At 38.2% G+C, this 15,174-nt stretch overlaps 1 protein-coding gene across 1 annotated transcript in view; it reads left to right on the plus strand.

Annotated features, from left to right (window-relative positions):
* dst (dystonin) overlaps positions 1-15,174 on the plus strand; it is a 109,886-nt gene that overhangs the window by 14,185 nt on the left and 80,527 nt on the right. Inside the window, exons 5-8 of the mRNA XM_010773185.1 lie at positions 6,453-6,514; positions 9,331-9,420; positions 12,674-12,751; positions 14,850-14,942. Coding sequence (XP_010771487.1) covers positions 6,453-6,514; positions 9,331-9,420; positions 12,674-12,751; positions 14,850-14,942 — 323 coding nt within the window. The remainder of the gene's footprint in view (positions 1-6,452; positions 6,515-9,330; positions 9,421-12,673; positions 12,752-14,849; positions 14,943-15,174) is intronic.

Genomic DNA, 15,174 nt, shown 5'->3' on the forward strand with positions numbered 1-15,174 from the left:
TTGTAAAAAGAAAGATAAAATACAGACCATGGATAAAATGGGTTTGAAGACTGAACATATTGTGAATCATATACTATGGACGTAATCTAAGCCTCTTAAGAAAAGCTTTGGAGAGTGGAACTAATCTAAACGTTTTCAACACATCCGAGGTTGGCATTGACATTTCCACAAGCCGATTTTTGTAGTTAAACTAGGTATTTGTGAAACATTTGGAGGTCTTATGTTTTAGCAATGTTCAATTTCTTAATTAGTGTTTTATTTTTTGTGTTAGTGTAGCACAACTATTTTACTTGTGTATCTTGATGTGGCACCTACATAATTTAAGTAAGAGTCTGGGAAGGAAAACGCAATATTCTCACATGCACAAATACTCACTCAAATGTGGCAGTTGCAGCTGTTGCACATATGCAGGCAAGTATTGGAGTGTGAACAACTGTGTGTGTGTGTGTGTGTGTGTGTGTGTGTGTGTGTGTGTGTGTGTGTGTGTGTGTGTGTGTGTGTGTGTGTGTGTGTGTGTGTGTGTGTGTGTGTGTGTATTTCCCATTAGCTGCCTATAATGCTTCCTCCTATTGAGTGCTTCTTTGGTAATGGATCTTTGCTAGCTTCACCTTCATCCTCCATTTTCTTTCCTCAAAGGTAATTTGACTAAAAGTGGAGAAATTGAGTATGACATTTCAGCAACAAGAACAAGTCGTATTGAGCCCAAAATTAAGAAAGTCTTGGCTTGTACGCGTCTCTTCAACGTACATGCTACCTGCTTCAGGTTGTAGAAAAGACAATTATAGTCTCTGCACAGATTCTCAGAAATTGTACCCTTCTTGGTTTATTCTTTGTTTTGACTTTAGTCTGGAGACGAAACAGTGACTTGAAGAGCTGCTTCGAAGGCTTGGCAACCTGTTTCAGTTTCAGAGCTGTATATTTCAGAAGCTGTCCTGCCCCCCCCCGAGAAGACTGTCTGCATTGTCTGTTGCAGAGAATGACAACAATGCACCTCTAATTATCTCCCCCCAATTATTGTTGTTTACATCCTATCCGCATACAATTTTCACAACATGTCTATTAAAATGCAATGGGGGAAGCTAGCAACATTTAGCTCAGTCATCATTTCAGTGGACTTCTGTTTAGGTTTTTACTAACCCCTTGATGCTTCACCTGACAAGGATAAACGGTTAAATAATGACAGTTTAGGTAGCTTTCAGTTGCACCAGACCGTTTCAGCCATGCTACTGGCTTTTTTATCCCTTCTATTGTCAGTGTGAGCATGTTAGCATACAGATGTTAGCATTTAGCTCTCAAACATCAGAGCTGCTGAAATGACCTTTTAGTCTTTTTAAAAACAGTTACTTACAAATAGTTGTTTTTTAATAATAAAAAAAAAAAGGCTTTCGACACATCACAACTTAGAGTGAAAACAATTGTTCTTATATGTTATTCATCCTGATGAAACATTGTGGGTCTTGAGTAAGCTTTAGGCTGCGGCAAACATTTTTCATTTTAGATGCTTGAATATTCCCTGTTTGTAAGCAGAACTAGACTTTATACTGTTGTGCAAAATAATCACTTCAATTATAGTTTTGCTGAATCAAGCCTGTCATTGTGTGCATTGATAGGTAGACTTGCATTTCAAAATATCTGCCATTGCTATGCAACACACAGCCTTGTACTCAAAACAAAGCTAAGCTAAGGTACACAAGCCCATGCTTTCTGAGCTGGTTGTGACATAAGAGATGTCAAATGCAAGCTGTTTAGCAAGATTGTTTACCGAGTCCTTGTCATAGGCAGGAAGGTCGAGTGGCTTTTGGGTTTATTCTTTGTGTCTGTTTTTATTTCCCTCCCATACAAGTTCAAGAGGATTATACAGGATGGATTTTGATTGCTAAGACTTTTTGACTTTGCTATACTCAGAATGTGAGGATATTTTAGGCCATAACAATACCCTTTTACTCATGCAGGCATTCTTTTGAAAACAACATTTTTTTATGCTGCTGTTGTTCTGCTGCTGTTTGCATTTGCTAAATTCTGGTCGTGTGTTGTTGTTGAAAATGTCCATCTTAGCGGGAGAAATGCTCCACAATTTCTTATTCATGTTCATAGCCCAATAGAGGCGCTGGCTTGCCAATTGGGAGACATTTGCGTCCTTACCATGGCAACCTTTGAAACTGGCCCCCTTAGCTCCACGTCATCCCCTCTCTCTCTCTCTCCCTGTTTCCTGTCTGTCTTCAGCATGTAGTAATAAATGGGAAAAAGCCTACCCCTCAAAATATGTATAAAACTACCGTCTGAGGCATTGCTGCCCCAACCTAACATTCATGCAAACGACAACAAGCATCAGCTTCTATCCAAATGTATCTTAATATCTAGTAAACGTCACTTTTGAGATGGATATATCACAAACCAAAAAGTAAGACTCCAAAATAGACTTAAACCCATTTTCCCTGATGCTTAAGAAATTACCTCAAAATTCAACCACAACCATATACTTGATCATTCATATTGGCTGTATGTTAGGAAATGAAAGGAGTCTCCTAAATGGCGCAGATTATGTGGGCTGCAGTTTCAGGGGCAGCGTGGTTTAGGGTTGTAGCTATTTATAGCCATGCACATGTGCTCTGCTGAGGTCTACAAATAAGTGTCTCAGGAGCGCTTTGCTGCCTGTCTATTCCAATGCTGTGGTGGACTTTAAGCTAGCACCGGGTCCAGACAGTAGGCAGGGTTCACACAGGCAACAACATATTTACTTTTATACAAAACTAGCTGTTTGTCATGATTTCCATTGTTTGCTTCATTGTTACAAGATGTTCATACTACCCAAATAATTGTATTCAATTAAATAAAATAAAAATCTTTACTTTTGGTTTAACTTCATATTAAAGTGTTACGTTTCACATCTTAAGGAAGCTTTAATGACAACGTTAATTTAATTCACACATGTTTTAAATGTCAATGAGTTCAAATGTAATATGAGAGACAGGTGGCTATTCAGGCTCTTGTGATCCTTCAAACATCGACCCATTTGAATCGAAGGTCATAAGCTGTTTGTTAACACATTTCAAAACTCTACCCAAACCTGTGGTGGACATGAATCTGAATTTAAAGTAAGAATATTATTAACACATCATAAGAACATTTGTGTTTTTATTATTTAATACCTTAAGCATTATCATGAAGGGTTGTCAGTTGAATCACATTGCTCTAGTTCTTGTCATTTGTCGCATATTGGACGCTTTTCACCATATAAGCATATCATACATAAACTGTCATCAACTGTAAGATGATGTTTCCATGTTATTATTAGAAATCATGCCGAAGCCAAAAAGGTTGTTCACTCAGTCAGTGTTTAATTTACACCTCGGCAGTTGCTGTTTAGTGATATCTTTGCTTCAGGCTTGTGCGGAAACTTTCTGGATACATTAAACCTTATAAATAACTTTTCAAATCAAACCTGAAATATTTGAAATTGGAACTTAAGTTTCATACTTGTGTGAAGTGACACTGATCTTTTTTTTAAAATTCACATCTTCTTGAATTTGCGGTTCTTTTTTGGTCAACAGAATTGTCAGAGTTACTTTCGCTGGGATGTTGTTTATTGTACCTGCTGAATATTTTAACTGAGTACAAAACTCAGTGTAGTGCAGGTGTGAAAAATACTGTGGCAAGTTTACATGGCTAAAAACAATCTGGTATGTGAAATAAGATAAAATGGGAAAAGTCAAAATACTATACTCTAATCACAAAATGTATTTGATCAGATAAGTTGAATTGAGAATAATTAGGTTCAGAGTTGAACAACATCTAATGAGTATGATGATTTATTTTCCTCATCTTTCCAACAGCTTTTATATTATAATGTAGTCTTTTGTTTTTAAGTTTGAGGTATTTTAGAGAAATATCAAACCAGAGTTCAAGTTCATTTTTTTATTTTCATATGATCCTCAAGAGGGCACCATACTTTTAAACACCCTCATGTTTTGAAGGGAAAGCACAGTTACAAAAATAGTCTCATCATATATTTAAACCTGCTCCCTAGTTCTCGGACCGTTAGGTGGACCGTTATATGTGCAGTAACCGGTGGTGACCATGTCTGCTACCGGGTGGATGATGCACTCTTTCAGCTGGACAGTTTCCTGGAAATCTCAGCCAATCTATATTAATGAGTTTCTCAGGAGAGGTTTATACATTATGCAGCAAAGACCTTATACTGTATATGGACTTTAAAAACCAAATGAATGTCCCACTGCTGGCAGCACTGCTTTAGTCCTCTGTAAATCAGCTGTTGAGTCACAGGGACAGACACATCAGCAATGACACAGCAGCACTGAGAGACTACTTTTAATGTATCTGCTTATCCCTTTTAATAAATGTTGTTTTTGTTGGACTCTGATGTGATCGGCTGATGTCTTTGTTTTATTTGATGTTTGGCTTCATGTGACGCCATGATCTAAATGTGTAACAAATAATTGACAGACCAACCCACTTACCGATTCTCAGCAGCTTTTAGACATGCACTATTTTTAGATGAACTAAATGTAAGAATCTACAGAGGGTACAGTCACAGGGCTCCTAAGCTACCTCTGTTATAATGTCAATGCCTTTGTTAAGCTTTATGATAATTCAAAAGCCTACAGTATGTGGTTGTTATGCTTTTTTATGACAGAGGGGCACACCTGCATGAGGATATTTGTGGTGTTTGAGATGTCCACAGTCCTGCATCTAAGGATGGGAGCCATTTCATTTTTTGTAACTAGTATGATAATAAAAGAAGGAATCTAACTTAAAACTCTTTACTTCCATGGAGAGATTGCTTTTACCTATTGGTACTTTTCCTGTTGTATCAAGAAGGGTGTTGATGTGTGTGCTCAGTTGTTTCTGCTGATGCAAACCTTGTGGTAAGTCCTGCTGCACAAAACAGAGATGATTATCTTTAGTTTGACATGTTTATATTGCTCAATATATTTTAGTAAGATAACCACATTAATCAAGTGATGCATGCATGCTGTCATCAGAAATGATAGTACATGCCTCTTAAACTGCAGCTTGAATACGCTGTCTGAATCCTGCCGTTGGAACCATGTTTGCAAGGAACTTTTCTTCTTTTTCCTTTTTTGAATAATAAGCGCTGATTTCTGCCTGTGGTTTCGAGTGCTGCCGCTAGATAAACACTTATCCACGTGGAAACTGAAAATAGTGAGTAGCCATGGAAAACCTGACAGAACTTGTTCTCGACGCTTGGTGAGAAAGGGAGTCACGGCTGCCCTAGAGGCTGTTAGGCAGGCAGGCAAGAAGAGGGAGACAATTACGCTTTCCTCAGTCGCTTATCCACATGGCATCGGCGTGCCCGATTCAAGATCCTCTCGACAGCCCGCAGGAGCAAGAACAGGGGATGAAGTACCTGTTTTACGTCGAGAGGGAGCATAGAGCTCACCTGGTAACGCTAATGTGCTGCATGGGTCAGTATTTATCTTACTGCTTCTTCCTGTCATTTCCTTGTGAGGTTAGTCATGTCTGTGCTTGCTCATTAAGATTTCCTGGAGCAAAACCTCTTTTGTAACCAAGGGTTATTAAAGGGAGGAGGTTATCTTTGTTGTCAGTCCTGTGGTCAAAGCTCAGGGACATACTGACCTTCCACAGCACTGTTGACATCAGCAGTGGGGGAAATGTGAACTAGCTGGCAGACCATTGTTAATGTTATTGATTACACATGGTTGTTTCTTTTGATGTTTACTGAGGAGGATGTTTTGTCAGGCGGACTGGGAGACGTGGAAGCAGTGGCATGAGTCACAACTGTGGTGACTGGCTTGAATCCTGCTCTGCTGCTCTGACACTGGATTGAGGCCAAGAGAGAAAACAGCAACGAGAAACACGAGTTGTTCATAATGTTGAAGAGAAAACTTGATACTTTTTCTTTATTCTACTACTATTACTAAAACAAGTATTGAGTTGGGAAGATGAATACAACCAGTTTACTTTGATTTTCTGCATCCACTGGTTACACATTATTTCTCTGGCTACAGGAAGTCTGGTTGCCATGGTAATGGGAAACAAAAAAATACTGTGGTCATTGAGAGCATGCAGGAGAGAGTGATGTCATTTCAGCCTATGGGAAATGACATCCTTCTTTTTATGGACTAGTGGTTTCACTTGTTACTTTTTTACATCACTTTCACTGGAAGCATTTTAGCCAAAATAACACATTGTCTGTCCATTAGGAAGCAAAAGTGAACAGCTTTATTCTACAAAATTCAAGTGATGGAATTTTCAACCCATCAGAAAAGAATTTCTGTTTCTCTATTTTTCTCCGTTCTCGGTGACCACTAAACATAAAAGGTTATATAGCAGGCGTGTACAGAGCCACATTAGGCTTGTCTAACAGGATGTATGTTGCCTACCTCCGGGGTGATTGCTTTACAATGTTAAAAAACTCACAAGGTTTTGTCTTTTTCTCTCTTCCTCAGATGAAAGAGACAGAGTGCAGAAAAAGACATTTACCAAATGGATAAACCAGCATCTCCTGAAGGTAAGAACTAAAGTGTGATAGTTGCATCTTTTCTGTTACCGTGTCAAATTTAGAATCTTTTTACATGAACACTGATTTCATTCATGCTCCTATGGAAGCTATTTATCAAACCAAAGGGTGAAACCTAGATAATAGTTAACATTACAAAATGTTTCACCCTGACAATCAGCAAACCATTTCCCACTAACATAAACAATCCATTAGAGAAGAATTGGCAGTAATAATAATTACTGACTTTTGTGTTGGGTCCCAACATGCTAACATTCCTCCTCAGATGTTATTAAAGCTGCTTTTAAAGTCATTTAACATGACAAGTGCCGTAGCTCTGCTGCAGAAACAGGTTATCAGGAATTTAATAAACACTTTATCAGACAGACAAGCACTGGCAAGTTTAATCCAAGACGCCTTTATAAAAATGAATCACTACCCAGGAGTCATGTATAATGTTATACTTTATGCAACAGTGGTGCATTAATCACTGCTTCTGTTACTAAAAACCACAATCATTTCTGTTTTATAAGGCATGAACATGCAGGTAAGTGATATATACAGGGTACTTACAGTCATTAAAAACCTGGAAAAGTCATGGAAATTTAAAATGCAAATTCCAGGCCCTGGAAAAGTTATGGAAAACAATCTTTTCCCAAAGTTTTGGAAAATTCATTGAAATGTAACTAAAGTTGCATCAAATATAATTTATATTTTAGCTAATCGCCAAAATAGTAATACTATAATGATAATAAATACTGTATCGTATAGTAATGAAACATAAAATGGCATTTAACTAGCGAGGTATTTTGCTGGTGAGAGATTTGAGTTGCTTTAGCGTGTAGAAGCTAGTAAGCCTACTATTTGATTTGTTTTAGATAGGCACAACATGTTTCAGACCTTATTTTCCTGTTCCATGTTAAAATAAACCATTTTCAGTGGTACCGCTGAGGAAGAGTAATGTTTTTGGTCATGGAAAATTAGGTAAAGGTCATGGAAAACTCATGGAAAAGTCATTGAAAATCATTGGTGAAAAAGTGTATGAACCCTGTATATACTTTAGGGGGATTTCAATAATTCATTCATGCATTCTTTGATTTATAAAAATGAATGAATGAATGATAAAAGTGAATAGAAGACATGACAGTGCATCGCTTCATGTATAGGATTCCATGAGTCCTGTAAATTGGATATCTTCCAGGGAAACAGTTTATTTTTTTCTTTTCAAAAATGTATTAATCCAGTGACAAAAATGTGAAACAACGGTAGTTTAGTTTGTGCAGAAGATGAGTAAGCAGTAGACTTTTCTGGAAAGTGCGGCATTGCAATGTGACAGTAGATTTAGCTGGAAAACATCAGCAGGTCTGGCCAGGATGGCCTTAATAACTTTGCTGATATGTTGACTGTTTTACACATTCCCAACAGATTCATCTAAGCTGTAGTTTGTGTTTAGCTCTGTTTAGCCATGTTAGCATGCTAGCCTGCTAAGCTAAGTTGTGGAACATGCTTATTTTTACAACTGCTAAACATCAGCATATACAGGGTGAGACAAAACCTCTGGTCTAGTCCATTAACTGGGAACACAGCTGTAGAGCCTTATTTGAAATGTAAATAGGGCCATGCTGTTAACATACTTGTACTATTACATTATTTATTGTTTTGCTCCTGAGGGGATTTTTGTGTTCTTTGATCACCATCTTCAAAGTGTGCTGTTGGTCATAAACCTGTCCTTGAGGGTCAGTCTAAGAGTCAATCCTTACTTAATGGGAGTGGGGCTTCCTGTGGATCAGTGCTGATGACATGTTTTATGATCTTTGGCACTGAGTTTTGTCAAAGAGGAGTGCATTTATTATCTCCAATCAAAAAATCATTATAAGGAAGCTTGCAGATCTGCCGTAAGGACATACCTGCTACAGCTCACACTGTTTTGATAAGGCACATTATGTAATATTTGTCACGTTACGAAGAAATAAGGAAATCATATTTTATGTCTTTAGTACTGCAATAAAAGATGACACATGCATTAAAGTGCAAAGAAAAACAGCTTATAAAAAACAATGTGTGCTATACTCTTGTTGTTGAACTTGTCAAACATACTTGTTTCGTTTTCTCTTTATTTCATGACTCAGGGATAGATGTTCAGACTTCTTTAGCTTATTCTTTAAATCTCTTTCATTCTTTGAGAAATCAGAGGTGCTGAGTAACAGTTGGGCATCTGCTTTGTTGACCCAATAACATTAGGGTGTAAGTCTATTTTGGTTCCACAGCTATGGTCGCTATCTGGGATTACAGTGTTGAAAGCCCTGTGTGAAAGCAGGTCAACGGGCAGCGGGTAGTGGGGTGATTTCAGAGGCGCGGTATTTAGGACAGGAAGGAGAGATGGGACGGCTCGAAGGAGAAAGCCTGGGACTTGAGTGGTTAGGTGTCCCGCTCAAGTGCTTAGATAAGGCTTCACGGTGATATCCTGTGTGTTTTATGCTTCACTCATTTCCATTTAGAGGGAACTCTGAGGAAATAAAAACTAAATTAAGTTTGTTGTTAAATGGGTAAACTGTTTTCTTCTGAACTTAAGCTGACACCAAGTTGAAGGACATAAGAAGAAACACAACAAAGGCAATGGTTTAGTTATATCAACCTAAAGTGTAATAATGTGCAAGAATCTTTCCCTAATATAATCCTCCAATGGTTCAATAACTGAAGTTAGACATATCCAAAAAAACTGTATAGCTATATTTGTTAATATAACCAGTCATCAATGAACAGCTGTGTTAGTAATAATTTGATATATGATTTGTGCTCACATGTTGCATTCTCCCTCATGTCTATAGGTACGAAAGCATATAAATGACCTCTATGAAGACTTACGAGATGGACATAACCTGATCTCGCTCCTGGAGGTTTTGTCTGGAGACACGTTGGTGAGTTAATATTTCCCTGTTGTTTTTATTTACACGGCTGGATTACGGATGATGTTTGATTATCCTATTTAGTTCTTAGAGGAATTTTCATTATGGCCAGTCTTAGGAATCACAACACTTTCAAACTGTCATTAGACACCATCATTTATCGTGCTCCTGTAGAGCAACTTATCACACCTTTGCATGACTGAGGCACTTGACCTTCCTCTGTCTTACTTACATAACTGATGGTAGGAAGGAAATCCTGGGATTTGATGGTCTGTAATCAGATATGCTGTGCTGCGTCCACCCAAACCCACGGAAATCCTTTCTGGGATATCTGTGAAACTGACTGATGTAATCATGTTATGTTGTGCTACTAGATGGAAGTAATATAAATACTGTAAAGGATGTTTTTTCTTGGAAGCACTAAAAGATAAGGTGCTTTGTGTCACAGTAGTGGTGGTCAAGGAGCGACATACTTGTGGGGATATTAAATACGTAGATTACAAAAGAATGGTTGTTGTTTTTCAGTCGGCAAAATAAAAGCAAGAAAAAGCTTGTGAAAAGGAAAAGTAGCTCTCTTGTTGCCCACTTGAGGTTCGCGCGAGTTTTTGGCCACTGATAATCAGTCATTAACAAAGTTTAACTTGCTAACTAGCCTATTTAACGCACTAACTGCTTAAGGCCACCTTTGATTTTACTTGGATCCCAATACCCTAAACAGGAGCTAACCATAACATTTAAGCAATATATAAACTATGATATAATACTTCAAAAGCTGCAGTAAAATCAAAAAGCACAGCCCCAAATAATTCCTTGTCATCCTTATTAGAGTTATTAGTAAACTCCTAGCAATGATGCAAGGAATGTAGAACGTAGAAACAGCAAAGACTTATCAGTTTGTAGAAGACATAATGATTGCCACAGACCTTCCTTTCTCTATTAAATAAATCTATTTAAATACCACAATTACAGGAGCAGTTATTCAAACTTTTGTATTTAGAATTCATGCATATCTTTTCTGATATTGTCTGTGTCCTGAAGTCTTTGAAATGTGACCATCAGGAGACATACATACATTGCTGGTTCATATATAAGTTCTTGTCACATCTTATTGAGAATGCTCTATTTGACGCATAGAGAACACATACATTACCGCCTCTGACGCAGACCAAACATGAAGATATGGATTGTTTCTATAAACGTGTATCGTTATATCACAATCATGAGCAGTGTTTATTTTGAGTGCAGGAAGCTGGGCTGTCATGGAGATTAAAATAGGGCTAGATTGATTGCTGTTACCTAGCTTTGTAAAAATGACTTGGAATAAAAAAGATAGATGGTGATTGTTTTCCACAAGGTTTCATTCCATGTTTTATACAAGCAAAATGTAGAAATAAGTTTATTAGAAATTGTTCTCATCCACATAGAATTATCTTATTTTATTTTTAGAAATGTAGAGCAAAAACAGAAATTCATCACATGTTATTTTAAACAAAACTGTAAACTATGATATTAAGTCTCTGCTTCTTGGTCTTGTTATTGCATTATTGGGGCTTTTTAACTTGGTTCAGGATAAATCCTAAATTCTCTATATTTAAGTATGTATAAGAGTCCCTTACATAGAGTTTAGAGTACACAGCTGCAAACTGCATGTAGCTTTAGTATTTTTTACACCCAGCAGCTATTTGTATTATTTCATTTTTATGTTAACATGTCATTGTTTCATCTTTTACTAAAGTATGTTTATAGTCTTTGTGCAGTCCTTAGCTCCATGATGTTATCAAGCTGTGATGTCCCTTACTGTATTTATATTGCATGTATTCCTGTGGAAAAAGCCCCAGCAGTTACTCCCTTCCTCAGTGTGACTAACTTTCATCCTCTATAAGCTATCTTTTTTCTGTTTACATCCTGTTTCCCTTCTACTTTCCCTCTCTTCTGTTCTCCACTCTCTCATTGGTTTTCTGTCTTAACTTCCTTTTGATTTGGCCGCTTTGTGTGTCCATGTCTTCCTTTCTTCCCCCATCTGTTGCCTTTTCGGTGATAAGCCAAGGGAGCGTGATTTTCTGAAGACTTTGCGGTTGGTGAGTGGGACAGAAGCATGTGCGGTTGAGCAGCATGGAGACACGGTGGATGGTGATGATGATAAGGGGGTACGTGTGGCTTGTCCCTCAAACCCCCTTTTTAACCAACTAATTGAGTGTTGCTGTGTGGCCAGTTAACAGGACCGAAGAAACAATCCCACTGAATGAATTGTCTTTATGTAGTTCTTCTATATGCTTAGAGAGTAGTGTTTCCCTTCTCACAATCACATTACATTATGCCTTCTTTTCTGATGATGAAATAATGTCTGAATCCTTGTTTACATGACCAGATGAAACTGATGATGCAGGGAAATGTGCACATGATCTAAAGGCCCAGGCCTGTTCAGGCTCAAATGGTCTTTTTGAGCATGCATCAACAACACAATTGGCAAGCTGACTTTGCAAAAGCATGAAGAAGATGCGATAAAGGAAATTGCCTTTTAAAGCCTGGGTCTTTATATCAATGTCGCTAGCTTTGCCCATCTTTGAGCTATACAATCAGAGCGCTGTAAACCGTCAGGACATTTTTCATCTGCTGCTTTTAGGTACTTCAAAGCCATAAGAGCTCTTTGTAAGTGTATGAGTTCTACGGAATGACGGCTTTGGGAAATAGGTTTATTAAATATTGTTGCTTTGCTATTTAGATGAGCCGAGTTCTTCTCTCAGCCATTATCATCTTAGAAATATGGCTGAATGCAGCAAACGTCTTTTGCTGCTGCTGCATCCTGGCTTCAACGCATTTTCCATTTCATTACATCATGCTGTGGTCCCTCACTGTCCATTTGCCAAAAGACATTGGATATTTGCTCGAACAATGCAGCACTATTATATTTAGAATAGTTATTGCACAGCACACCAGATGTATTTATGTGTGTCATGTACACTTAAGCTGTTTGGGTGTGTTAACCAGCAGGATGACTTGGTTTGTTATTGCACATTAAGAGCACTTTTCTAGAGATGCAAATGGTGGAAAATGTTCTGTATATGCTCAGATTTTGAGTGAGCCTGCAGAAATGGCTACTCTTGTTGCAGGTAGAGTTTTGTAGTGCCTCACCAGAGCAGCGGGTAAGACACTGGAAGCATGTCCTGTGTTCACCATGATGTTACTAATCACTTATTTAATTTGTCCTCTGATTTTTGAGAAGAACCTGATCATCATGGCTCTTCTTCCCTCTTTATGTCCACAGCCTCGGGAGAGAGGGAGGATGCGCTTCCACAGACTCCAGAATGTACAAATAGCACTGGATTATTTAAAGAGACGGCAGGTAAGGATCAAACCAAGTAAACTCTCAACTCTTGATCTCTCATCACTTTTCATTTGAAAACATTTACATGACCTGTGCAAATTATAGGCTGTTGTTAGAAAGCCACACAATTATCTTATGGACAACATTTATGTCTCCTTCCAATATATCGTGACCAGGTTGCTGAGTAATTATTTGCTTTGAATCGTATAACTATTACAGTGTGAATCTAATAATGGACGAGAGGATGATGATTTTTGGAAAGACACATTACTGTTAAATTATTTCGTGTTTTTGTTTTGGGCTTTGAGCAACACAAGCAAGCATCATGTAGTTCCATCGGATATTTCCAACACTTCACAGCTCAGATCATATCAATATTTATTGACGAAAAGCACTACAGGTTTGAGGTGAGCTATATACAGGGGTGCACATAAGTGGTACGCAGGTACGCATGCGCGGCAACAATCTGAAATGCGTACCGTCACTTGTGTCACAAAGCGCATTTGCGTACCGATGTATATGTGAAGCTTTTCCATAAGGCTGTTAGATCACCGGACGACGGAGTCGGTCTCCGTGTGCAAAGACAGGGCTGCTGTTAACGTCGGCCTGTACAGCAGCACTGCGCTAAAACAGCTGATCACAACGTTCACACGCTCTGTGGTCACGAAGCTCTGCACTCTACTACTACCCCCCCCGTTGACATTCGCGATACAGAGGGCTTCATCATACTCCACTAGCACCCCCACCCGCTGATATTCGCGATACAGAGGGCTTCATGGGAACTTTGAGGGGAGCCGGAAGTTGGAGTACCAAACACTGACTCCAGGTACTCATCTGAGTACCTCACTGAGAAAGTTGTGTGCACCCCTGGCTATATATATATATTGTATTTATTTTGCGATGAACTGTCCCTTTTTAAGATACTGGAAGCATGCATTCGGAATCTCTTCCATCATACGCCATAGCTAAAAACAAATTCATGTTTCTACCTTCCTGTCCCTTCATGGATTAAGAGCAGTTTCCAACCAATGTCTACATAAAAAAATGAGGACATTTGATACAGGAAGTGAATGATCTAAAAGGTTGCAGCTGAATAGCCCACATAATCGTATCACTTATTGTGGCAGCTACAGTGTACCTTGGGAGTTGCATCATATTACTAGAAATCTGTTCACTTGTAACCACTGAGGCAGGGAATTGCAAGCAAAGCAACACATGTAATTGAGCTGGGACACAGTATGTGTACAAATCTGGGCTCATACAAAAATGCCCTATTGTGTAGGACATCCCCATTCAGGAGTTATTATCCAAAGAAGCCCATTGTCCTACATCACACACTGATTGACTCGTGGCATTTTCAGTCTTTTCTTGATAAAAATTGAAAATCAGTTCCCAGATATAGTTATGGCAGCATTCAAGGAGCACTGACTACAAATCCCATCAGTGGGGTTTTTAGCAGCTTTGATTGCCCTCCCCTCCCCCAACCTCTCAGGATGTGATGAAGAACACACAGGCTGGCTGAGCGGTAGCCAGATGTGACGTAAGGCCTGAGACAAAGGAATCATAGATGGTCACAAATGACTTGTTCTATTGTTTTAGGGACAACACATATCAGACACTTCAATGCATCATCTGCTGTCATTAAATGTTAAACACTCTCACTGTGCAAACTCCCTAAAATCTCCCCCTGCGGCCAATTGATTACAACATTATTGCTGATAATCAGGCTGGAACTGGAGGAATAAATTAACTGCTCACTTAAAACAAGAATGTGATTAGACTCTGCTTTCTGGACCATGTTTTATTTATTGAAATTATTAAGATTATTTTGTACTTCTATACGTGGAAGATAAACGTCCTAGCAGATTTATAACATTTCATTATTAGCAATCATTCATTCTCTCTGTCACCTCATACCCACACGATGACAGTAACAGTGTTTCCCTGACATAATATAATGACTATTGTGCCACCTTGTGGTGCTTGTTAAATGACAGGCAAAATAGAAAACAGAGCTACACTGAAATATTTTACTTGGTACCAAATACATTTACATGTAAAAACTTGGAGACATTGTTTATTCAGAATATACTAATCATGTGTTTCCTATCATTAGGTCAAACTTGTAAATATCAGGAATGATGACATCACAGATGGCAACCCGAAACTGACCCTGGGATTGATCTGGACCATAATTCTGCACTTTCAGGTCAGTGTTGTCATTTCATGTTGTGGTAATTATTATTATTATAATTATTTTATCGGCCCAGTAATTCATATTCATCACTCAGATACTGGATATTACTTCCTTATATGTAAGTGATACATTAATAAGGTATATTAATTTATAATTTTCTGTATCTTTACAAATGTATCCATAACCTTTATTTTTCCAAAGGGTTACCTTGGTCTGTGTAGAGATTAATGATCAGTGCAACAGA

Source organism: Notothenia coriiceps, unplaced genomic scaffold (assembly GCF_000735185.1).
Source record: "Notothenia coriiceps isolate Sejong01 unplaced genomic scaffold, NC01 NC01_scaffold00012147, whole genome shotgun sequence".
NCBI lineage: Eukaryota > Metazoa > Chordata > Actinopteri > Perciformes > Nototheniidae > Notothenia > Notothenia coriiceps.